Raw genomic sequence first — 26326 nt, 5'->3', positions numbered from 1 at the left:
ATCATCAATTCCACAGTTTCTTTTGTGTTTCCGCTGCTGTTTTCCTTGTGGAATCTCTTTGGTGGAACCCTTTTTTTGTTTTCTGTTCAGGTAATTAACTTATAAACCCCCTCTTTTACTAAGGCTGACGTGTCCATTATATTATATGGATGAACCCTGCTTCCAAAGCCTTCCATCCCCGTGGGAGTCCCATTGGCTTGAGGGGGGTCCCCGTGGGAGTCCCGTGGGCCAGAGAGGGATCCCCGTGGGAGTCCTGTGGGTTAGGGGGGGATTCCCGCAGGACCCCCGCGATCCCCATTCCCTTGCAGATCTCTAGTGTGAAGGTGCAAATAATTCCTCCTTAGGACTTTTATCTGGTAAAATGTTAACTCAGCTGCTCCAGCTCAAGCCACTAGAACCCGAATGCCCAAAAGTTTTCCCTGTTGGTAAGACTCGTTAAAGCAATCACATTTAAAGTTACCAGATTTTCCATTTGGAAAATCCAGACCCCCAGGCCCACCCAGTTCCACTCTTCCCTTCTCTTATTGACCTAAAAAAGTGTATTCGCTCTACAGCTCCTGAGTATCTCTCCTTAAACTCCTCCCTGGGAACTCTGCTCACCGGGTACGTCTCTTTTATCTATACCCGTCTCCTCTACTGGCCACTGCCAACTCCGTCCCTTCTACTTTGCTGCACCATATGCATGGAGCAAACGGCCTGACTCAGTACGTCAGGCTCCTTCTCTGCCAGTCCAATATTATGACGCTGCTTATAAGTCCTGACTCCAACCCACTTGTAAAGCCCCCTTATCTGTATGTCATTTCCTCTGTAATTCCCTACCTCAGCAGCATGTAAAGATTCACCCTTTTTGTCCTGTCTGTCATAATTAGATTATTTATTTATTAAAAAATTTATATACCGCATAAAACTATGCGGCTTCCATATCACAGACATAAAATCTTGTTTCCCTGCAAGTAACACGTATAACATAGACATATCTAAATAATATCATAATCGTCCCTGTTATGAACAGGGATAAAAACGCATTATCCCAGGACAAGCAGGCAGCATATTCTTAACACATGGGTGACGTCACCGACGGAGCCCTCGGTACGGACCTTTTTAACTAGAAGTTTCTAGTTGGCCGCACCGCGCGTGCGCGAGTGCCTTCCCGCCCGACGGAGGAGTGCGTGGTCCCCAGTTTCTTCGTTTCCGCGGAGCGAAGAAGACGCGTGTGTTTTTTCAACGGCCGTTGAAACCACTTTTTTGCCTTCCCGCTCGCGCTTTTTTTCCTTATTTTTCTTTCTTTACCTTCGGGTTTATTTTACTTTGATTTGCAAAAAAAAAAAAAAAAAAAAACTTTGCTTTTTTCCCCTTTTTTCCGTTTTTGCCCCGGCGGGGCCTGTTGCCAGTATACAGGCCTCGGGCTTCGATTTTGCGGAGGCTATCTTCCCCTTCATGCCCCCGCAGGTCGGTTTTAAGAAGTGCCAGCGGTGTGCACGCCCGATCTCCATCACTGACCCACACAATTGGTGCTTGCAGTGTCTGGGTCCGGAGCATCGGGCGGACTCCTGCACCCGCTGTGCCACTCTTCAAAAGAGAACCCTTAAAAACCGAAGAATTCAACAAACTCTTCTCTTCGGCACCGAGTCGGCGATGGACTCCTCATCTTCAACGGCGGTACCTCAAAAATCGGCACCGTCGACCTCGACACCGACCGACCCCACATCGGCGTCGCTGGCGCCAGGTAAGCCGGCTAAGAAGCCTTCCTCTTCCCTTGAGCGCCCTCCGGCTACGGTGGCGACACCAGCCCTACCGGCATCGCACCGGTCCCGCAAACGCTCCGCCCCGATCTCGGTGAGTGCCTCGTCATCGGCCTCCTCATCGCCGGGGCGTGGAGCGGCATCCAAGGAACCGAAGAAAAAGAAAGCGGTTCCGATGCCACCCCTGGATGACCGTATCTCGGCCATCTTAAAAGCTCAACTCCAGGAACAGTTAAAGCAACAACTTGAACACCTGTTGCCCACTATCCTGGCACCGCTCCTTCCGGTACCAGACCGGCCCGAGCCCCGTACCGAGCCCCCGGTGTCCACCCCTTCGGTACCGGTAAACACCTCCATGCCGATCCTTTCGGCCGAACAACTCCAGGTCGATCCGGTGGTTCATTCCCATGCCACATTGGATCCTCCTCGGCACCAGGCGGTACGGCATTCTTCCCGGGACCGAGATCGACGCCGGTCGTCCTCTCCTGGTACCGTTTCGGTGCGCTCTGGAAAGTCTTTGTCCAAGACTCGCCATACCGCGCCCTCCACCCCGGTGTCTCGACATGCACCAGAGGTCAGGGACCCTGACTTATGGGAGGAAACTCCTCTCGGTACCGAGGAGGATCCCTCCTCATCTGATGAGGAACCATCGGCACCCGATACCACCTCTAAACCAGAGCAGTCCTCATTTTCTAAATTTCTGAGAGAAATGTCTGCTGCCCTATCCCTTCCCCTAGAATCCCCAAAGAAGTCTCAAGCCTTTCTAGAGGCTTTAGACTTTGAGCAACCTCCTAAGGAGTTCCTCAAGCTTCCCGTGCATGACATCCTGCGGGAAACATTTTACAAAAACTTGGAAAGTCCCCTCACGGTACCGGGAGCCCCCCGTAAACTGGACAACCTTTACCGTGTCATCCCTATTCCTGGATTCGACAAATCTCAATTGCCCCATGAGTCCCTTCTGGTTGAATCCACCTTAAAAAAGACTCAGGGCTCCAGTGTCTATGCCTCTACCCCTCCTGGCAGAGAAGGTAAGACCATGGACAGGTTTGGCAAGAGGCTTTACCAGAATGCCATGCTTGCCAACAGGGCAAACAACTATTCCTTCCATTTTTCTTTCTATCTGAAACATTTGGTCAAACAACTGTCTGCCCTCCAAAAGTACCTTCCTGAGCGCAAGGTCCCGCTTTTCCAACAACACATCTCTGGCCTTCTCCAAATGCGCAAGTATATGGTCCGCTCGATATACGACTCCTTCGAGCTCACCTCCCGGGCCTCTGCCATGGCCGTAGCCATGCGTCGCTTAGCATGGCTCAGAGTCTCCGACCTGGACATCAACCACCAGGATCGTCTGGCCAACGCCCCCTGTCTCGGGGATGAACTTTTTGGAGAGACGCTGGATTCCACCACCCAGAAACTCTCTGCCCATGAGACCAGGTGGGACACCCTGATCAAGCCGAAAAAGAAGGCTCCGCCTGCCCGACCCTATCGGCCTCAATCATCTTATCAGCGGAGGTTCTCAGCCAGGCCACTCAATCCGCCTCCCCAGCAATCTCGGCAACCCCGTCAACAGCAGCACCATGCCCAGGCTCGATCTCAGGCCACTCAACCCTCTAAGCCTCCTCAGCCTGCTAAACAATCTCAGCCCTTTTGACTCTTCTCTCCAGGGCATAGCCAGTCATCCACCCTTGCTACCTCTTCCACAGCCCATCGGGGGTCGTCTCACCATTTTCTCCAGCCGTTGGGAAGTCATCACGTCGGACCAGTGGGTCCTCAACAACATCCGCCACGGCTACTCTCTCAACTTCCAGACTCTTCCACCGGACAACCTTCCCGTAGAGTCTGCTTCACACTCATCTCAAACCCCCCTCCTCCTGAGGGAGGTTCAATCCCTCCTCCTTCTCAATGCCATCGAAGAAGTACCTCCAGATCAAAGGGGTCAGGGATTCTACTCCCGCTACTTCCTGGTTCCCAAAAAGACGGGAGACCTCCGTCCCATTCTCGATCTCAGGGACCTCAACAAGTGTCTGGTCAAGGAGAAGTTCAGAATGCTCTCCCTTGCCACGCTTTACCCTCTTCTTTCTCAACACGACTGGCTATGTTCCCTGGACCTCAAAGAGGCCTACACTCACATCTCCATCAATCAGAGTTCTCGCCGCTACCTGCGGTTCCAGGTACTGCACCACCACTATCAGTACAAGGTGCTACCGTTCGGCCTCGCTTCCTCCCCCAGGGTCTTCACCAAGTGCCTTATAGTGGTAGCGGCCTTCCTCAGGTCTCACAACCTCCAGGTGTTCCCCTACTTGGACGATTGGTTGGTGAAAGCACCTTCATCTCAACTCGTGCTACAAGCTACTCATCACACCATCTCTCTCCTCCACCTCCTGGGGTTCGAGATCAACTACCCCAAGTCGCATCTGCTTCCCACCCAGCGACTTCAATTCATTGGAGCAGTTCTGGACACCACGCTAATGAGGGCCTTTCTCACCTCCGACCGCCAGCGGACCCTGCTCCATCTCTGCAATCAGGTGCTCATGCATCCCTCCATTCCTGCCCGACAGATGATGGTCCTCCTGGGTCACATGGCCTCGACGGTGCATGTCCTTCCTCTGGCACGTCTCCACCTTCGTACGCCTCAGTGGACTCTCGCCAACCAATGGTCACAGACTACGGATCTTCTTTCTCATCCCATCTCTGTGACATCATCTCTTCAGCAATCTCTCCAATGGTGGTTGAACTCCTCAAATCTTTCCAGGGGTCTACTTTTTCATCTGCCCCCCCCACTCTATGATCATCACCACAGATGCGTCCCCCTACGCGTGGGGAGCTCACCTAGGAGATCTACGCACCCAGGGACTTTGGACCCCACAGGAGCGTCGTCATCACATCAATTTCCTGGAACTCAGAGATATGTTCTACGCCCTCAAGGCTTTCCAACATCTTCTCTGTCCTCAAGTCCTCCTCCTGTGCACAGACAATCAAGTCGCCATGTACTACATAAACAAGCAAGGCGGCACCGGATCTCGCCCCCTTTGTTTGGAGGCTCTGCGCATCTGGACCTGGGCCACGGACCGCAATCTTTTTCTCAGGGCGGTCTATATCCAGGGCGAACAGAACTCTCTGGCCGACAATCTCAGCCGCATCCTTCAACCTCACGAGTGGACGTTGGACCCTCCGACTCTGCTATCCATCTTTGCTCGATGGGGCACTCCGCAGGTGGACCTCTTTGCAGCACCTCACAATCATCAGCTGCCCCAATTCTGTTCCAGACTCTTCTCTCCTCACCGTCTGGCTCCGGATGCATTCCTGCTCGATTGGAGGGATCGGTTCCTGTATGCCTTCCCTCCACTTCCTCTGATGTTGCGGACCTTGTCCAAACTCCGCAAGGACCACGCCACCATGATTCTTATCGCACCTCGGTGGCCTCGCCAACACTGGTTCTCACTCCTGCTCCAACTCAGCTCCAGGGAACCCATTCTACTTCCTGTGTTTCCTACTCTACTTACGCAGCAGCATCAGTCTCTACTGCATCCCAATCTGTCTTCGCTCCACCTGACAGCCTGGTTTCTCTCGGGCTGACCTCTCCAGAGAACCTATCTCAGCCGGTCCGCCTCATCTTGGACGCCTCCAGGAAGCCGGCCACCCTCCAATGTTACCATCAGAAATGGACCAGATTCTCCTCGTGGTGTCTCCGGCATCATCAGGAACCCACCTCCTTAGCGGTGGAAACCGTATTGGAATATTTGCTCTCGCTGTCCAATGCTGGCCTCAAAACTACCTCCATCAGAGTCCACCTCAGTGCCATCACTGCGTTTCATGAGCCCATTCTCGGAAAACCCCTCACGGCTCATCCTCTGATTTCCAGATTTATGCGAGGGCTCTTCAATATCAAACCACCCCTCAAGCCTCCTCCAGTCGTCTGGGACCTGAATGTGGTACTCTCAGCCCTCATGAAACCTCCATTCGAGCCTCTTGCCACAACTTCACTTAGACTCCTTACCTGGAAGGTGCTTTTCCTGATTGCCATCACCTCTGCCAGGAGGGTTAGCGAACTACATGCACTGGTTGCCGACCCACCGTTCACTGTTTTTCACCATGACAAGGTTGTTCTGCGTACCCACCCTAAATTCCTTCCCAAGGTGGTCTCAGCTTTTCACCTCAACCAGTCCATTGTGCTGCCCGTCTTCTTCCCTAAGCCTCACTCGCATCCTGGGGAACAGGCGTTGCACACGCTGGATTGTAAGCGTGCCCTTGCTTACTATCTTGATTGTACCAGAGCTCACCGAACATCCCCTCAGATATTTTTGTCTTTCGATCCCAACCGTTTGGGTCGTCCTGTCTCCAAATGGACACTTTCCAATTGGCTTGCTGCCTGTATTGCTTTCTGCTATGCTCGGGCCGGTCTCTCACTGGAAGGAACTGTCACGGCCCACAGAGTCCGAGCTATGGCTGCTTCTGTAGCTTTCCTCCGCTCCACGCCCATCGAGGAAATCTGCAAGGCGGCCACTTGGTCCTCAGTTCACACATTCACTACTCACTACTGTCTGGATGCGTTCTCCAGACGGGATGGACACTTCGGCCAATCTGTGTTACAAAATTTATTTTCCTAATGGCCAACCATCCCACCTCTCTCTTTGTTAGCTTGGAGGTCACCCATGTGTTAAGAATATGCTGCCTGCTTGTCCTGGGATAAAGCACAGTTACTTACCGTAACAGGTGTTATCCAGGGACAGCAGGCAGATATTCTTACGTCCCACCCACCTCCCCGGGTTGGCTTCTTAGCTGGCTTATACTAACTGGGGACCACGCACTCCTCCGTCGGGCGGGAAGGCACTCGCGCACGCGCGGTGCGGCCAACTAGAAACTTCTAGTTAAAAAGGTCCGTACCGAGGGCTCCGTCGGTGACGTCACCCATGTGTTAAGAATATCTGCCTGCTGTCCCTGGATAACACCTGTTACGGTAAGTAACTGTGCTTTTTTGAGCAGAGACTGTCTCTTGCGGGTTTAATGTACAGCGCTGCGTACATCCGGTAGCGGTATAGAGATAAAGAGGAGTAGTAGTAGTAGTAGTATTTTAATGAGATCTTGTGATGCACGAAAGAGAACACCTTCGCCCCCCCCCCCCCCTTTTACGGGAGAACTTTTCCGGCAGCTCCAGTTGTTGTGCAAGCACACAATACATGCACAACAGCTGCGCCCTCCCCTTCCCCCCCCCCCCCCCCTTGCCGTTCTTCCCCTCTATCCTGCTGATGGTGGCTCCGGAGCTGCGATCAGCCGAGAGCCGGCAGAGGGGAGAGCAGTGACTGCTGGCTCAGCCGATTTGTGGCTTCCCCTGCCAGCCCAGAAGAGTGGAGGAGTGGCCTAGTGTTTAGAGCAGCTGCCTCGGCACCCTGAGGTTGGGGGTTCAAATCCTACTGCAGCTCCCTGTGACTCTGGGCAAGTCAGATAACCTGTCATAGCCCCAGGTACAAAATAAGGACCTGTCTAAAATATATAAACCACTTGGAGTGTAAATATACCGAAAAAAAAGTAGTATATCAAACATCCCTTTTACCCTTTGTTTTCTCTGTGTTTAAGGACAGTACCAGTGAGAATGAAACGGTGACAAAATTCATCACCGTCCCTGTCCCCGCGGATAACCGCGGGAAACCATCTTCATGTCATTCTTTAAGGAGAGAGGGAAGAATCAGAGTATGAATGGCCACAACCACTGACCCGCAAGCTTTGCTTTGAAGAATGCTGGTGTAGAAGGACTGAGGTTGAAACAGACACTACAGAATGACAGTCTCTGGTATCCAGAGCAGATATTGTGATGTCATAATGCCTCATTCCACCAGTGCCTAAGAGCCAATCACATCAGTGATGTCACAATGGCTTCATTATCCTTGGCTCACATAAGAATCAGAGTATGAATGGCCACAACCACTGACCCGCAAGCTTTGCTTTGAAGAATGCTGGTGTAGAAGGACCGAGGTTGAAATAGACACTAGAAAATGACATGGGATTATTTCCCGCAGTTATCCGCGGGGACGAGAACAGTGATGAATTTTGTCACTGTGTCATTCTCTGCATTCCTCAGCCAGTGTTCATGCACAGCATACAATGGATGTACAGTGTATTGAAATGACCCCACTACCATAAACCCACACACATCACCAGCTTTATGCCGTATACTTACTGAGTCGGGTTTCTACAAAGGGTTTATTTACACTCTGCAGGTATCCATCCTTCTTTCCTTTAAAAATCTCACTCGCTACCGTTTTCTGCTGCATCTTTTAGAAAACAAGGAGAATGATACATAGTTGCCAAGGGCACACAATGGACTGTGCTTATCAAGTCAACATTACAGCTTTTCCAGTAATCAGATACGATTGTGAGTATTGAGAGCTTCTATACTGCTACTAATGACTGGAGAGTCAATTCAGAGCGGTTTATATGAGCCTCTGCTAAGGCGCTGCACTTCATGAGCTTCTGTAAAGGTGATAATTGACCTTTTCTCCTTCTCTGCCAACAGACACAAGAGAAGCTCTCATTCCTACTTCGTTTCCCCCCCAGTTAGAGGTTGTAAACTGAAAAAAACACCATAAACACCTTCTTTCACATCAAGCAGCATTGTGGGGTAAAGACCTAGATCAGGGGGTCTCAAAGTCCCTCCTTGAGGGCCGCAATCCAGTCGGGTTTTCAGGATTTCCCCAATGAATATGCATGAGATCTATGTGCATGCATTGCTTTCAATGCATATTCATTGGGGAAATCCTGAAAACCCGACTGGATTGTGGCCCTCAAGGAGGGACTTTGAGATCCCTGACCTAGATCAACTGCTTTCGCCCACTACTTATGAGGAATTCAGAAAACGTCTAAAAACTCAACTGTTCCTAAAGTATCTAGACAACTGACCCACTCATCTTCTTTCTCCTCCATAGCGATTCCTCTGTCCTATTAATCTCTTTCTCCTCAACAACGCATTTCCGGTCCTAGTAACTCTCCTCTTCCCCCCTCTTAAATTCAATCAATTTGTACCTCGCTTAATCTATTGTAAACCGCATAGAACTTAACGGTATTGCGGTATATAAACTGTTGTTATTATTATTATTATTATTATACATTAGCTTCTGTAGAGATGTTTCCATAAGGAGTTGTGAGGTGTTAAAATACATGGGTTCTATACTGAAATACACGGCGCTCCGTGGTGGTGTTACAGAGTTAATACCGGCATGATTATGCCAAAATCCATCATCCTACTTATATGCACGTGTTTATATCAAATCAGTTGTTTTATGTATGTACACATGTAATTCTGGGTTTATTATTGCAGCTAAATACACTATACACCTTTTTTTTTATTAGTATTATTATTTTTTTTAATACCTCTTAAGGAGGTTGGCCATTTCAGCTAAATATAATCTATTTACATGCATCCTTGAAAGTTCTAGTTTCCTTTCTCTGTCCACTTCATAGTTTCAGTTGAAGCAGTTTGAGAAAAGGATTGTCTTTATTCCTATCTTGAATTTTCCGGTGTTCTTTTCTAACTTTAATTCCTTCGGTAGGGCATACCACCACGTCGGGGCCATTACTGAGAACATTCTTGAAAGGAGTTTGATATTTTATCTTTGTGCAGGGTTTTGGTCAAAGACTAAGGTGTTGCAGTGACTAACCCCCTCAGAGACTGTCAATGTGTGAGATCAATGGGTTTGTTGTCAGGCTGAGATGTTCACATTCAAGACACAATTATATGGCTTCACAAACCTCAAGTGGTGACTCCTTAGTCATTTGGGTTTTATTGAGATCTATGCTCGATATGTATGGCCCCTGAGCAACCTACATCTTACTCGCTCTTCATTGAACCTTTTCTAGCACTGCTATATTTTTCTTGAGATAAGGAGACCAGAACTGAACGCAATACTCCAAGTGAGGTCGCACCATGGAGCTATACAGAGGCATTATAATAGTCTTGTTAACCATCCCTTTTTAAAAATATAATTCCTAGCATCTTGTTCTCTTTTTTGGCCGCCACCACAGCTCATTGGGCGGAAGGTTTCATCGTATTGTCTATATTGACACCCAGATCCTTTTCTTGGGCACTAGCCCCCAAGATGGACCCCAGCATCTGGTAACTGTGGTTCAGGTTATTCTTCCCAATGTGTGTGACGTCAGAGGAAGTGACATCAGAGGAAGTGATGTCAGAGGAAGTGATGTCAGAGGAAGAGCCGACTGGGGAAGGGATGGGGCACACGTGCAGTAGTGGAGAGGCAGGGAAGGAGCAGGGTGGGGCGTAGAGGAGGATGGGTGCTGGCACCCCCACCAAGATGGTGCCCCCCTTGCCTCCCCTTACAAATAACAACATAAGAATTTCCACTGCTGGGTCAGACCAGTGGTCCATCGTGCCCAGCACTCTGCTCACGCGGCGTCCCTTAGGTCAAAGACCTAACTGAGTCTAGCCTTACCTACGTATGTTCTGGTTCAGCAGGAAATTGTCTAACTTTGTCTTGAATCCCTGGAGGGTGTTTTCCCCTATATCAGCCTCCAGAAGAGTGTTCCAGTTTTCCACCACTCTCTGGATGAAGAAGAACTTCCTTACATTTGTACAGAATCTATCCCCTTTTAACTTTAGAGAGTGCCCTCTCGTTCTCTCTACCTTGGAGAGGGTGAACAACCTGTCCTTATCTACTAAGTCTATTCCCTTCATTATCTTGAATGTTTCGATCATGTCCCCTCTCAGTCCCCCCAACTAGTAATCATCCTAGAATGAAAATCCGTCCCACCTTTCCCCTTTCTTCCCCTTCAGCAGACCCACCCTCTCCCTCTCCCTGTGAATGAAGGAGTAACCTAGTGATTAGTACAGCGGCCTGAGAATCTGGGAAACTGGATTCCAGCTTTCGGCTGATGGGCTTAACAGGCCTGCTCTTTTTGAACAAGAGTGTGGCATGCTGATGATACCTTGAACTGCAAGGGACAGAGAGAAGTGTTGGAGCTTAAGGCTTTTGTGCATATTTTGTGCTAGCACTCATCCGATCGCAGTTCTAACACACTAGCGGAAAGTGATTTTATGGTCACTCCCAAGTACATCTGTTAGGCTCCCCCTCCAGCTTAAGAAAGTAAGGCTGGTATGTAGTGTTTAGCTCTGAGAAGTTTTTTTTTTTATATAAAAACTTATTTAAAAATTATAAAATAATTTATTACTAAATTAAAAATTATAAAATTAATTATTTGATTATGAAATTATAAAATTGATAGGGAGTTATAAAATTAACAAAGAAACATAGGGAGGAGGAGGTTTTTGAGCCAACGAGGTAGCTCATGAATACAGCCTGCTTGAAAGCTAATGAGCAGTGGCAGGCTGGCAGGCTGGCAGTCGGAGGCTCTTTCCTCCTTTCCATGTGAGCTGAATACATTATGATAGCATAATACTATATTGAAAGTTAATCCCTTTTAATTAGGGAACAAGTGAATATATCCCTTAGGTGTTTGGAGCATTGAACTGGATTCAATTCCCACTGTAGCTGCTTGTGACTCTGATAAGTCACTTAATCCTCTATTACCCCAGGTACAAAATAAGTAGCTGTATATATAACGTGACCATATGTCCTGTTTTGAACGGGACCATCCCGTTTTTACATAGCCTGTCCCATTGTCCCCAAATACAGCTTCGAGACGCCAAAATGTCTCGTTTTCAGAAAGAGTGTCCCAAAGCTGTGCCCAAAATGTCAATTGTGGAGCCCGGGATTTCTCTCTGCCTCCCCAATGCCGACGCAGCAACAGATCAGGTGCGTGCAGCGACTGCACAAGCCTAACCCCCAACATCAATTCTGACATCGGAGAGAAAGTTCCGGGCCATCCAATCTCTGCCTGGCTGGTCCAGAACTTCCTCTCCGATGTTAGAATTGACTTGGGGGGAGGAGGGGGGGGGGAGGTGAAGACCAACCAGAGACTCATGAAGTCAGCAAACAACAAAGGTAGGAAAAATGATTTTATTTTCAATTTAGTGATCAAAATGTGTCAGTTTTGATAATTTGTATCTGCTGTCTATATTTTGCACTATATTTAACATGACCATACGTCCCATTTTGAACGGGGGGAGGGGGGAGTTCCTGTCCCATTTTGAGGAAAAAAATAAATGGTCACGTTATGTATATAATCTGAAACTGCTTTGATTGTAACTACAGAAAAGCAGTATATCAAATCCTGTTTCCTAGCCTTACTAGTAGGAACAGAAGCAATCCCCAGTTTCTCCTGTTCTTACAGCTGTGGGTGCAAAAATGGTGCAGGTGAACCCTAGTGGTAATCTTGCAGTATCACCACTAGGGGTCAGCACTGCAAGATTACCACTAGACATCTCAGCTTGGGAATCGCAGTTTACTGTACCTGTACTGTTTTCTGTGGGGTGATACTTCTACAATATTTTCGCACCAGATTCCTCGTGCACATTTTACGTAGCATCTCAGAGGTCTGATAAAAAGAAAATAATAGGATATAAAGTAGATATCGCAATCATTTTTTTCTTTCAGTTTGAATACAAAAAAAGGGCAAATGTTAAGCAGCTAAAAAAAATGGTACACTATTGAACACTATTGGGTCGATATTCAAAGCAATTTAACTGGCCAGAAATGGCTCCTGGCCAGTTAAATTATCTGTTCAGGGCTAACTGGTCATTTTCAGCAGCAGTTACACTTCTGGAAAAACTGTATGTAGTATTTATGTGTGTGTATTGTATGTATGTGACGATCACTGTCAGTGCTGCTGAAAAAATCCAGTTAGCGCCTAACTGAAAACCAGCTGTTTTGGGGGTATTCTGGGGATGGCACTTAACCGGTCAAGGTAACCACATAAATAAAATTATGCAGTGCTCCATAGCTGGTTAAGAGCTGAATATTGTACAGAGACTGTGTCTGAATTCAAAAGGGCCTGGGATAGGCACGTGGGATCTCTCGGAGAGAGAAAGAGATAATGGTTACTGAGGTTGGGCAAACTAGATGGGCCATTCAGCCTTTATCTGCCATCATGTTTCTATGTTTCTATAACCATAAAGCTCTATGATCTCACAATGCAGATGTAAAGAGCCTTAGCCTATAGGAAGAGGAGATGCAAATGTTAAGAGCCTTAGCCAATAGGGAGAGGAGAAGATAGTGGATTCTGCGGATGGGCCATTTGGCCTTTATCTGCCATCATGTTTCTATGTTTCTATAACCATAAAGCTCTATGACCTCATAATGCAGGTGTAAAGAGCCTTAGCCTATAGGAAGAGGAGATGCAAATGTTAAGAGCCTTAGCCAATAGGGAGAGGAGGAGATAATTGGTGCTGGGGATGGGCCATTCGGACTTTATCTGCCATCATGTTTCTATGTAAACCTGGAAATTCAATGCCAAATCCTGGTCACGGGACTGGCATTGAATTTCTGAGCATGACGCTGGCCACAGAATGAACACACACTCACACTTTCCTGAAGTGCAACAGAATTTCAGGAAGATTCCCGTAGAATGACCTTAGCTGAAAGTGATTAGGACCATTAGATGAAAAGTCGATTTTCTTCTATTCTTTATTTTATTCCTGACACATTCCATTTTGTTCATAGATAACTAATAGTTTGGGTTTTTTTCAGTAAAGCACTCTATATTTCTAGCATGGAAAACAGCTGCATTTTGGCTTTTAAAGCCCTCCCCTCTGCAGAAATGCCATAGGGTTTTGTCTATATCCATTTTTTTAATAAAGTTCTTTCCAAAAATGGTTTTGGTTCTTTTAGCTAGAATAAGGTCACCAAACTTCCTCATTACAAAAAAGAGGACATGTGGCCTTGCCCTGCTCTGTCCCCCCTGCCCCCCCCCAAACTCTGTCTCTTCTTCTCTGAGTTCGGGGCTGCGTCTTGAGCATGGTTAATTGGACGCCAGCGCACTCATAAAGCTGCAGTTGCCAATTAACTGCTAGCTTCCACTCAAGGTGTGCAAAATAACAAAAATATGGAAATGACGCATAACGCAAGATTCACCAAAATAATTTTATTGCTTTTATTTTTCCATCATGGAACTCAAAAGACCAGTTGCGTTAGCGGGAGGTCGTTATAGTTGCCAAAATGCTGGCCTTCTGATAACGAACTCAACTCGATACTTCGAAGCTCCCTATTATATACCTTTAGTCCAGTATGACATCATTGGCCATAGGCCAACCAAAAACAAAGGTGGTGCAAAGAAAATTCCTTTACATGTTTAAAAGTTTCAGAAATCATATTTGTTTTGTTTACATTCATTTCTGAATATACATTAACATTTTATTACATATCCAATATTCTTTTTGTCCTTCTTAAAACTTATTTCAGACAGCCTGTCTAGTATCAGGCAAGCTGCTGAAATGTTCTCAGCCTTATCCTGAAGGAGGGGTACTCTCTCCTCCTGCTTTGAACAACTAACAGTTTCATGGTACACCTAAAAAAAGTGCTGAAAACTGGTCAGCCTTAGAGGAAAGGAGGGGCTGTTTCCCCCCTTTCCCTGAGCTGACAGCTTCAAATTTCACTGATACACAGAAGCCTTCCTATGCTGGAGACTGGAACAGCAGTCTCTGACTAATTATTTCCAGATGTTGTGCTCAGGCTTCCTTTAAATTTCTTTAGGTTGCAAATATATATAATATGTTTTTTTTCAAAACCAATTCGTTTGTTCAATACACATCCATACACATATCACACATTCAGGGGCCCCTTCCATACATTCATAGCTGCACACATTACATGTCATTCATATTTAATACATGTTATATATCAGTTTGGGATACGTAATCTAATATGCTCTTCCTAATCAGCCTAAGGCACATCTGGTATCAATTAGAACCACAAGGCTAGAAGCGGGAAAACTAAACAAAAGGGACACAAGCCGAACACAAAATGGAGTAAAACCAAGTAGGAGATACAGAAAGACAGAGAACAAAATGGAGTCCATGTATATCCTGATTTCCTCTATGATCTAGCTTAATAGCAAAGTACATAAAAAGAATATTATTATGCTTTTCCTTAATATTAATCTTTAGTGTGTTTTTCTGGCCTTGGCTACATCCATATTCAGATTTTTATTCACCAATTTTTCGTACGCTACTATTGGGTGTGGCCTTAACTGACACATATGCTTGTATCTAACTAGAGTAACCCAGAATCATACGAAAAACCGGCGCTTTTGTAGAAAAACTTCACAAAATACTGCACTATCATGTCCTGACGTCCATTCCATTACCGTCCCATAGACATCACCCCCTACTGGCCACGAGCCACTACTCCTCAGTCTAGAGGGTCTCCGAGTATGCGTGCATATGAAGCAATAATCACACATGCATGTTGCATTGCATGGATATCATCATTGCATGGATGTGATGCAATGATGTCACATGCATGTGATGTCATTGTATTGCATCCGCGAATGCTCTGAGGCCCCCCAGATGTGGCCCCAAGCTCAGGGCCTTCCAAAACCCAGACAAACTGCTGTGTTTTGGAAATCTGTCCGAGCACCCAGACAGTTCTCTAAAAAGAGGACATGTCTGGGTTTTTCCGGATATCTGGTTACCCTAAACTAGATGAGCCAGCCCTGAATCTTTAAGGTAAAACAGGAAAAGATTCTCACCGTTTGTAGGGAGGCAGGAGGACTGAGCCAGCTTTTGTCCAATACGGATTTTGGAACATGTTCCTTCAGCTTGGTGAGATAGTTGTACTGCATAAGCTTTATAAAGTCACTGTTTTCTGGGCCAATGGGGTTGTTTCGATTGATGAATCCTGTTAGAAATCTACAAGGAAAAAAAACAAAGCATAACAGCTATTCTCGACAGCTAGTGTGACTGAGATGCAAAAGTCTCCATGATCACCTGTGAACTGTTTCACAGACAGCAGGGGAAAGTGGCACGCATCTACCGCTCCCTTTAAGCCGAGCGGGAGTCCTCTACCTACAATCCTCCCAGTGAGGGGTGCTGTTTCACTATCACATTTTCAATAGTGAGGGACAGGAAAGCTCTGCAGGACCTGCCTGTCTCTAGCAAATGTAAACACAATATTGAAGCATTCTCTCACTCCCCCACCCCCGGCGCCCATGGGCAACAATGCAGTTGGAAGTGATAGGCTCAGGAGTAATCTAAGGAAATTCTTTTTTTTTTATTTTTTTTTTTTTACAGAAAGAGTGGTTGATGCAGGGAACAGTCTTCAGGAAGAAGTGATGGAGACAGAGACTGTCGAAATTCAAGAAAGACTGGGATAGGCACATGGAATCTCTTAGAGAGAGGAAGAGATAATGGTTACTGCGGATGGACAGACTGCATGGCCTTTATCTGCCATCATGTTACTATGTTTCTATAAACATAAAGCTCTATGACCTCACAATGCAGGTGTAAAGAGCCGTTAGCCTATAGGAAGATGAGATGCAAATGTTAAGAGCCTTAGCCAATAGGGAGAGGAGGAGATAGTGGATGCTGCAGATAGGCCGACTGCATGAACCATTTGGCCTTTATCTGTCATCATGTTTCTAGAATCAGGGCCTGTGTGTCTTACTCCCTACAGCTGAATATGAGCATTTAAACCGGCCATTAAACTATCACAAGTGCTCACACTTAAAGTTAGACTCATAAATGCTGACTTGTTCTATTAAAACAATTGCACACGCAGTTACCAATATAACAATATATGCATGCATGTGATGTCATTGCATGGTGGCTGCGCATGTACGGACTTCCTCCCTGCCCGACAAGAGCAGGAAGCAGGGGGCAGGGATGAGCAGAACTAGGCAGCCTGGGGGCGGGGCTAGGAGTCCAGATTTTCCAAAAGGAAAATCTGGCAACCCTAATTTTGCAGCATGAGAAAATTTTGTTGGACAAGCATCTCCAGCTATTCCCACCATATAGGCACCTCTGAGGGTTCTGGTTCTGTACTTTGCACCCATGTTTCACCTTCTCCTCTGCCCGCACCCCCAAACAGCGAAAACTAAACTGAGTGAAAGCAGAGCCCCACTTTCTGATGGTCTGTGCAGCCCACGTCCTCTTCTTGGCTTCCTTCCTGGCCAATGCGCCTCGCCAACAGGCTTCGATTTTTACAGCTGTAAGAGATTGAAAAGTCAACTTTTATTTGCATGATTATTGCCAGGCTTCCACGTGCTACCTTAAAATCAGTGCACAGGGCATCTAACTACTAAATGGTACACAAAAGATGGAGACTAGCAAAGAGAGTAGAAAGGAACTCAGCCACTGAGAACATAGAGGCCTTCAAGTTAAAGTTTTAGAGGCTTCAGCACGGAGCCTGAGTGTTGAAAGCTGAAGATATAAGAGTTCAGCTCTACGTGTTCGCCTATCAGGAACTTGTAGATCAGTTAGTAGCACAAGCAATAGAAAACTGTCATATATATAAATAAAATAGTGTACAATACTCCCCCGATATTCGCAGGGGTTCCGTTTCAGGAACCACCGTGAATATCGAAAAATCCGTGAATATGGTTTTTCATCTGGAGAGGCAGGAGAGGGCAGCCGGAGCGCCAGTGAGTGAAGGAAATCACTCGTGGTATGCTCCAACTACCTCTTCCTGTACTAAAGTCGGGCCTCACCAATCAGGAGCTGCTTTGACACGGAGCTCCTGATTGGTGAGGCCCGACTTTAGTACAGGAAGAGGCGGTTGGAGCATACCGCGAGTGATTTCCTTCACTCGCTGGCGCTCCAGCTGCCCTTTCCTGCCTCTCCAGCTGCCCTCTCCTGCTTCCCCTTCGCGGTTGGAAAATTCCGCGAATGACTGGGACCGCGGACCGCAAATTCACCGGGGAACACTGTACATCTGAACATGTGTGTTCACTTACAAGTCAAGAGTAGCTGCAGTGGTGTAATACAGGGGGGGGGGGACGGAAGGGGGGATGGCAGATCACACTGGGTGCTGTCTTGATGTAGGCACTGGAACCTCTCCTCCCTCCCGGCACCAAGCTTGCACCCTTCCCCCCTGTACCTCTTAAAATCTTCTCCAGTGCGAGCAACTTATTTTGGCCTGCTACTCACATCGGCCTGGCTCCTCCTCTGAAATCACTTCCTGGTCGGAGGGCCTGGAAGTGACGTCAAAGGGAAAGTCAACGCCAGCACGAGCAGAAGGCTGGAGAAGCTGCTCACGTTGGGGAGGCAAAGATTTAAAGAGGTACAGGGGGGAGGGAGGGCACGAGTGTGACATGGGGCAGGAAGGAGCTGGGTGCGTGAAAGGAGTGGGGGGGGAGTGGAGAGGAGGGGGGCACCATTGCCCCAGAAGCCTTCTACACTCGCTATGCCACTGAGTAGCTGGTCTTATCTATTCCAAATTATAAAGCAATTCTTTACCTAGGAGCCTATATCTACATGTGTATTATGCATATAAATGGTTCATAGATGAAAGCGCACGGGACAATCGCATGCGGACAAACCCGCTAAGACATATGTGCGCAGGACGTCAGCATTCCGGATTAAAAGGTAAGTTTAAAGCGCTCCGAGGGAGGATTACGGGGAAACCCCCCCCCCAGTTTACTTAGAACAGTTCCTGCTGCCGTTTGGGGGTTTGGGAGGAAACCCCCTCCCCCCATTACAGAGGAAAGTGTAATTTTTCCCAGTATTTTAGTGAAAAACCCCACCCCACCCCCAACAGCAGCGGCATGTGTTCTAAGTAAAGTAGGGGGGTTCCCCCCCCCCACATCCCCCTTCGGAGTGCTTTAAATTTACCTTTTAATCCGGCTCACTGACGTCCTGCATGCATTTGTCTTAGCGGGTTTGTCGGCGTGCGATTGTCCGGCACTCTTTAGTCCTGTCACCCATATAAATGTTTAGAATACTAGCACTTAACCTGTCATTGTACACATATCCATGTAAATGCTAGCATGGTGTCTGAATGCTATGCTGCAAATATCCAATTAATTTACCTAGGCACAGATTCTTTAAAAGAGTCTAAAGTTAGGCACCTAGATCAGCATTCATAACTCCTGACTTAGGGCCAGATTCACTAACCTGCCCGATTGGGGCAGGTCCGACGAATTCAGAAAAGTGAAATATGCAGATGGGGGCGATCGGAGGAACACCCCCATCTGCCTGCCCAGATCAATGGTGTGCAATCCCCGCGCATGCGCAGGCCATCTGCTTTCCCTGCAGATGGTCTGCGCATGCGTTTTGTGCCTTTTATTTTACGGGGGTTTTTTTTCGGGCCCGACTCTCCTGCTCCTATCTCCGCTGGCGGCTGCAGCCTCTTCCCTCCTTCCCTTCATTGCGAGCCCGCGGGCTTAAAGCGGGGCTGCACTTCAGGGCACATGCTGCCCTTTACTGGAAACACGCAAGGTTTACTTTATAGCGAACTGGGAGCTGTCTCCTTAGAGATTTTTTTTCAAAGACGGTCTTACAACATTCCTGAATCTTCCAGGCAGTATTTGAGAACCCCCCAACACTTGAAAACTGTCCGATTCACACAGGCGCTGCTCTGCCCCCTGCCCCAGGGCTTCTGCAGCCCCTGAAACAGGCAGCGAGATCGGGGCAGCAGAGAGCAGGGCAGAGGCGGCAATGGAGCAGGTCGCTAAGGGATCGCAAACCGATCGGTACACGATCGGTGTGCTTTGTGAATCTAGCCCTTAGGCCTTCTTTTAATAAGCCACATTAGAGGTTTGTACGGTGGCCTGGGGTGCTAAATGCTCCAACTCTGCTCTGATGCTCATAGGAATTCTATGAGCATCAGATCAGCATTGGAGCAATAAGCCTGCTGCTTGTACTGGCTTTGGCTTTCCCTCTGACATCACTTCCTGGCCCCATGACCAGGAAGTGATTTCAGAGGGGAGCCAAGCCGGCGTGAGTGGCAGACCAGACAAGTTGCTCACTGTGTCAATGATTAAAAGAGGTACGAGCGAGGGGGAAGGGAGAGGTGCAGGTATCCCCACCAAGATGGCATCCAGAGTGGTCTGCCCCCCCACCACTCCCTTCCTAGGCCTCTGATTACATTACATTAGTGACTTCTATTCCGCCAATACTTTGCAGTTCTGGGTGGATTACAAAAGAAGATAACTGGATATTTTCAGGAAAATTACAAATGAGGGTGCTGTTTACATGGTTGAGACTTTGCTGGGAAATTTTCAAGAGTGGGGATAGTCATGGAGATGTGTTAGGATTTCTTGATAAATTTTTTGAATAACAAGGTTTTGATTTCTTTTCGAAATGATTTGTAGTCGGATGTTGTTGTCAGCATGTTGGAGAGGTGGAGATCAAGTTTCGCTGCTTGCGTTGCTAGTAGGTTGTCATACATCTTCTTGCGCTGTGTACCTTTGATTGGGGGGTGGGTATTTGGGGTCTGAGTTCTCCTTGATCATAAGAGTAATAAGATTCTAACAGCATCGTGAAATCTCTACAGTGAGGAAAGTGTGGACTGTTTTGTGCAGTTCTCTTGGTGGCAAGTCAAATGCGCACAAGACAACTACGCGCGGACAATTGCGTGAAGACAATTGAGTGCAAACACAATTGAACGCAATGACAATTGAGCGCAACGACAATTGAGCGCAAGACAATTGAGTGCAAACACAATTGAGCACGACAATTGAGCGCAAGGCAATTGAACGCAAACACAATTGAGCGCAATGACAATTGAGTGCAAACACAATTGAGCGCAACCACAATTGAGCACAAACACAATTGAGCACAACCACAATTGAGCGCAACCACAATTGAGCACAAACGCAATTGAGCGCAAGACAATTGAGCGCAACAACAATTGTGCGCAAACATAATTGAGCGCAATGACAATTGAGCGCAACAACAATTGAGCGCAAGACAATTGAACGCAAACACAATTGAGCGCAACGACAATTGAGCGCAAACACAATTGAGCATAAACACAATTGAGCATAAACACAATTGAGCGCAAGACAATTGAGCGCAATCACAATTGAGCGCAAGCATAATTGAGCACAAGACAATTGAGCGTACCTGCTTTCTTCTGCTTCTGAAATTCCCGGTGCCCTAGGCAGCCTTTGTATTTGGCTTGAATTCTGGAAACTGCAAATAAACAAAGTCAGTAAGGGTGACACAGTGCCCAGGGTTCGTTTTCATATCTGATCATGCACCGAGCAGATGCTTCTGGAATTTTCTGACAGAGAAATCTCCCGGCCCTGCCCCATTCCTGCAAGCTCTGCCTTAACCGCACCAGCCTCAGACACTTATGATTTTAAAGTATTCGAGGCTTGCAGGGATGGGGCAGGGACAGAACTTGCAGAGATGAGGATAGAGAGAGCCCGTGGAACATTCTCTACTGTACAGAGCTCTTGAAAGAGAGGCAATGGCCATCTCGGCATCTGATTGCAGGAGTGTGCCTTCAGCAGTTTCATTTCTGTAGTGGCAAAGTTTACCTTACCACAGAAAAAAAAAAAGTATTATTTGCACACAGAGCACACACTGATGAAGATGTATTTGCCGATTCAGGGACTCAGCCACAAAAATGATGGGCTGGTGATAGGCACGTTTTGAAGACTTTGCAAAAATATTTTACAGTATTAAGAATTTTTGTTGCTGTGATTTTGATATAATATAGCGTTCTGTAAATTTACATGTGCAGAGGGGGGATTAAATGGGGGAGCCCAGTGATAGAATTATTGGGTTAGTGTCCATATTACATTAAGCAAAACCTAGATCTGCACAGATATATATGATGCCAGCCAGATCTGAAGGAACCTGTGGCACAATCATTCTTATTTTATGAAGAGGCCTGTTTAGGATGTCTTATACAAATTAATAATAATAATAATAGTGCTGATCTAAATGAGGAATGAGAAACCACATGAACTATACCTAGCTGATGCTTCCTTAATTCAAATGCATCCACTATTGCAAATAGCGTCCGTGGGAAACGGATAAACAGTTTTGTTCTGGAAGATAAAAAAAAACAAAAACGCAACAACAACAAAACAGCGGACTTTAAAATGATTAAAGAGGGTGGTCTGAAACGTGCAAACCAAGCTTGTGGGTTCAAACCCCATGCTGATCCCTGCCCCACTTAATCCTCCACTGCCCCAGGTACACCAGATAGATTGTGAGCCCACTGGGACAGACTGGGAAAATGCTTGAAGCACCTATATGTAAACCGCTTTGAGTGTGGTGGTAAAACCACAAAAAGGCGGTATACGAGTCCCAATCCCCTTTGTGGTACTGCAGGGATGAGCAGGCTGGACGGGTCTTGCGGTCTTGAGCTGTCGTCGTTTGCCAGGTCATTATTGCCTCAGCAAAATTACAAAGGAGCAGACGCTACAGGGCAGTGCATTGCAGACCATGTGCCGCACGAGATTTCAGGTGTGCCACGAATCGCTTGGGAGAAGGAGAGGCGCCGGCCAAGTGCCGGGTTTTGAAAAGCCGTCCGGAAGCCCAGACATGCCCTCTGGTAACCCTCTGATAACCCTCTATTCAATCTGAGCTCAAGGGGAATCAGATTTTCTGCTCCATGCCCTAGAATAGTGACTTCCAAAATTGTCCTCTGGGAACCCCCGAGTCAGCTGGGTTTTCAATGAAAACGGATTACCTTCCAAGTTCGTATTCGTCAGGTTTGTACCCAAGGCTCTTCATTAGTATCTCCACACCTTTTATGGCAGGGCCATGCCATTTAGGCCATGTATCTGCACACAGGGACTTATATCTAGAATTACAGAAAAAGCAACAATTAAGGCGTGGCCTAGCAGTTAGAGCTGCAGCCTCAGCACCTTTGTGCTGTGGGTTCAAGCCCAGCGCTGCTCCTTGTGACCCTGGGCAGGTCCCAGGTGCGTTCGATAGATTGTGAGCCCACCGGGACAGACAGGGGAAAATGCTCGAGCACCTGAATGTAAACCTCCATTGATAGGCAGGATATAAATAACTTAAATAAATAATAACAATATTGGAATAAATATAAAATGAAATATCCATAGCACAAAGGAAAATGAATTGGAAAGAAGGTTTGAAGTGATAAAATAATTCTACAGTGGTATTCACTTCCAGTCCTTGAGGGCTACAAATAAATTAGATTTTCAGGATACCCCTAATGACACTGTTCCACACATATATATATATATATATATATATGGGAGGGAATGCATGGATGGGAGAACATCACAGGGGAGGAGACATAGGCATCCTGGGACTGTCTGCCAAGTCTCTTCCCTGAAGAAGCCCTTTCTGGAAACGTCAATCGCTCCTCCTAAACTTACTTGCTCCACTTCATCACTGACGCTGAAACCGTGGATTGAAGACAAAGTTTTATTTTATTTTTCTTTCCAGCTTATGATTTATCTTTAATCTTATCTATTGTTTTGCCTTTTGTCTTTGTTTTGTTCTATTTCTATCATTTAAATTTCTCCAGAATTCTACTGTTCAACGGCTCCCCCTTCTGCTTCTATTCCTTTTTCTCCTCTCTTCTACCTTCCAAAGTATTTAGATCAATGCTGTCTTGTTAAAATGTTTATTTTATTTTTATTTTTCCTCTAACTCTACTTTTCACTTCTCTATTACCCTCCAGGTACTTTAGTTAGATTGTGAGCCTTCGGGACAGTAAGGGAATTTTTCAAGTACCTTTCTTATTTCTAATCTTAATGTATATTTTCTGTAAACCGCTTAGAACCTAACGGATGTAGCGGTATATAAGAAATAAATTACATTACATTACATTACATATATGTAACAGCTTCAGACTTTCTTAAATATTTATTTAAGGTCAATAATATATTGCAAGATAAATCAAAACAACCTTAAATATTCAGCTTACAGACCTCAGCGGTGCAGCTGCGTGTCATGTGAATTTCACGCACGCAGACGAACAGCACCTAGCTTCCAGTGCAGGTGATCGAGGCAGACAGCGTGCCAGACTTTAAGAATAAAAGGGATACCCATGTGGGATCCCTACGAGGGGCAAGATAAGAAAATTGGGCCATTAGGGCATAGACAGGGGAGGGGGTAAGCAGAGTGGGCAGACTTGATGGTCTGTAGCCCTTTTCTGCCGTCATCTTCTATGTTTCTATGTAACTTGTCACTGGTCTTGTTTTTTCATATATATATATATACAGTAAAACCTTGGTTTGCGAGCATAATTCGTTCCAGAAGCATGCTTGTAATCAAAAACTCTTGTATATCAAAGCGAATTTCCCCATAAGAAATAATGGAAACTCAGACAGATTCGTTCCACAACCCAAAAACTTTAATACAAAATACTATATGTACTTGTATTGCAAGACCTCGCTAATTTAGAACAGTCCTGCAGCGTCAGAAAGAGAACCATCGGCTTAGTTGTGATGTCACGTGTGTATCCTGTATGTACTGGCATTGCAAGACTTTGCATGTGTAGAACAGTCACTACACTCTTGCATTGTCAGAGAGAGAAGAACCATTGCTTGGTTGTGATGTGTGTATACTGTATGTACTCGTATTGCAAGACCTCGCTCGTTTAGAACAGTCACTACACTCTTGCAGCGTCAGAGAGAGAAGAACCATCGTCTCAGCTGTGATGATGTGACGCGTGTATACGGTATGTACTTGTATTGCAAGACATTGCTCGTATATCAAGTCAAAATTTAATAAAATGTTTTGATTGTCTTGCAAAACACTTGCAAACCAAGTTACTTGCAATCCAAGGTTTTACTGTATTAATTTGTAAAGTGCTTAAAGCGCTTGATAACTTAGGGCTCCTTTTACTAAGGTGCACTAGCGTTTTTAGTGCGCGCAAACTACACAATATGGAGGCAAACCGCTAGCGCACCTTAGTAAAAGGAGCCCTTAGTGTAATAAATATATCTTAACAAATACTCATCTTGATGCTTGATGCTTTATTTAGCAAACACAGCTAGGGGTACATACTTCGATATAGGACTATGTTTCGCCATAAGGCTTTTTCCAGGAATCCCCCTTTAGTCTGCCAGCTTCATGTATCCCGCATTCTAAAGTTTGGTGCTATTTGTCTGCGTGCATGAAATTCACATGACACGCAGCTGCACCGCTGAGGTCTATGAGCTGAATATTTAAGGCTGTTCCACATGGGCATCTAATAAATACACTGAGAGCCACTCTGTGTGGCCCCAGAGTGATAGACAGGGTCAGGAACTGGTTGCATAGAAGGAAGTTGCATAGTTGCATAGTAGGCAGTGGTCAATGGAGATCACTCTGAGGTGGGATGAATCAAGGTTCCGTTCTTGGACCTACTCTTTGCAACATTTTCATAAGTGATATTGCTGAAGGGCTGTCGGGTAAGATTTGCCTCTTTGCGGATGAAGCCAAAATCTGTAATAGAGTCGACGCCTTTGATGGTGTGAATAACCCGAGGAAGGACCTGGTGAAGCCTGAAGAAGGGTCTGAAATTTGGCAGCTAAAATTTAATGCTGAGGAATAAATGCAAGGTCATGTATTTGAGCAGCAAAAACCAAAGGGAACGGTACAGTTTAGGGCAGGGGTGTCCGACCTTTTGGCTTCCCTGGGCCGCACTGGCCGAAAAAAATGTTTCCGGGGCCGCACAAACACGCAAACGCTGCAGCAAGACAGAGGAGGGAGCCGGCAAGACGGTAAACACCAGGGGGCAGCAGAGGAAAACACTGCAGCGCCCTCGACCGGGGCCGCACAAAATACTTCACAGGGCCGCATGCGGCCCTTGGGCCGCAGGTTGGACCCCCCTGGTTTAGGAGCGGGATTTGGGTGTGATAGTACATGATGATCTTAAGGTGGCCAAACAGGTTGAAAAAGTGAAGGTGAAAGCTGGAAGGATCCTAGGGTGCATAGGCAGGGTTAACGGATGTCCGGATTTTCCCGGACATGTCCTCATTTTAGAGGACATGTCCGGACGGCTTTTCAAAACCCGGCAACTTTGTCCGGGTTTTGAAAAACTTCCACGTCGGGATCGCGTCGGGAGGGCATCTGCGCATGAGCAGATGCCACATGGTGATGTCACACGCTTATGCGCATGCGTGTGGCATCATTGCATTGCATTTGCGCATGCGCAGACGCCTTCCCGACGCGGTCCCGAGGACGAGAACAGGTTGAGGGGTGGGGCTGGGAGGGGTGAGTCTGGGGCAGAATGGGGCGTGACTTGAACATAGCGGGGTAGGGCTGGGTGGAAATGGGCTGGGTAGAACTGGGAGCGGGGCTATGGGTCCAGATTTTACGAGAGTAAAATCAAGTAACCCTATGTATAGGGAGAGAGGAGTGGTATTGATGCTCCTGTTTTGCTCCTGGTGTGAACAATTCTGGAGACCGCACCTTCAAAAAAAAGATATAAACAGGATAGAGTCAGTCCAGAGGAAGACTACTAAAATGGCTGGAGCCTTCATCATAAGGCGTACAGGACAGACTTAAAGATCTCAGTATGTATACTTTGGTGGAAAGGCGGGAGAGGAGAGACTTCAGTTTCCCTTCATCAAATTCATTAAAGCAGCTTTGAATGAAACTCGAGTTTCAAGTTTATCAAGATTTTGATTTAAACGCAATATCAAATATTCAATGCGTATAACAAAAAATAAATTTGGGGAAATAAATAAAACCATTTGAACAATAAACATACAAACATATCCATAGATGTTTAAAAATACATAAGGAATACAAGGATAAACTACATTTGTTTAAAATTAAAAAAAAACCAAAAGAAAAAACATTTAGGGAAGAACAA

At 46.5% G+C, this 26326-nt stretch overlaps 1 protein-coding gene across 4 annotated transcripts in view; it reads right to left on the bottom strand.

Moving 5' to 3' along the window:
* The window catches only part of MYO1H (myosin IH), a 122664-nt gene that overhangs the window by 20518 nt on the left and 75820 nt on the right, over positions 1-26326 (bottom strand). For 3 of the 4 annotated variants that reach the window (XM_033955594.1, XM_033955597.1, XM_033955596.1), the window contains 7 exons: positions 22232-22345; positions 21508-21584; positions 20650-20718; positions 16685-16790; positions 15336-15495; positions 12102-12185; positions 7918-8011 (listed from right to left, as the gene is read on the bottom strand). In XM_033955594.1, coding sequence (XP_033811485.1) covers positions 7918-8011; positions 12102-12185; positions 15336-15495; positions 16685-16790; positions 20650-20718; positions 21508-21584; positions 22232-22345 — 704 coding nt within the window. The remainder of the gene's footprint in view (positions 1-7917; positions 8012-12101; positions 12186-15335; positions 15496-16684; positions 16791-20649; positions 20719-21507; positions 21585-22231; positions 22346-26326) is intronic. The other variant, XM_033955595.1, reaches the window with a different exon arrangement.

This window comes from Geotrypetes seraphini, chromosome 8, assembly GCF_902459505.1.
Source record: "Geotrypetes seraphini chromosome 8, aGeoSer1.1, whole genome shotgun sequence".
Lineage (NCBI taxonomy): Eukaryota > Metazoa > Chordata > Amphibia > Gymnophiona > Dermophiidae > Geotrypetes > Geotrypetes seraphini.
Note: the sequence above shows the minus strand (reverse complement) of the source record. Positions and strands in the feature narration are given on the sequence as shown.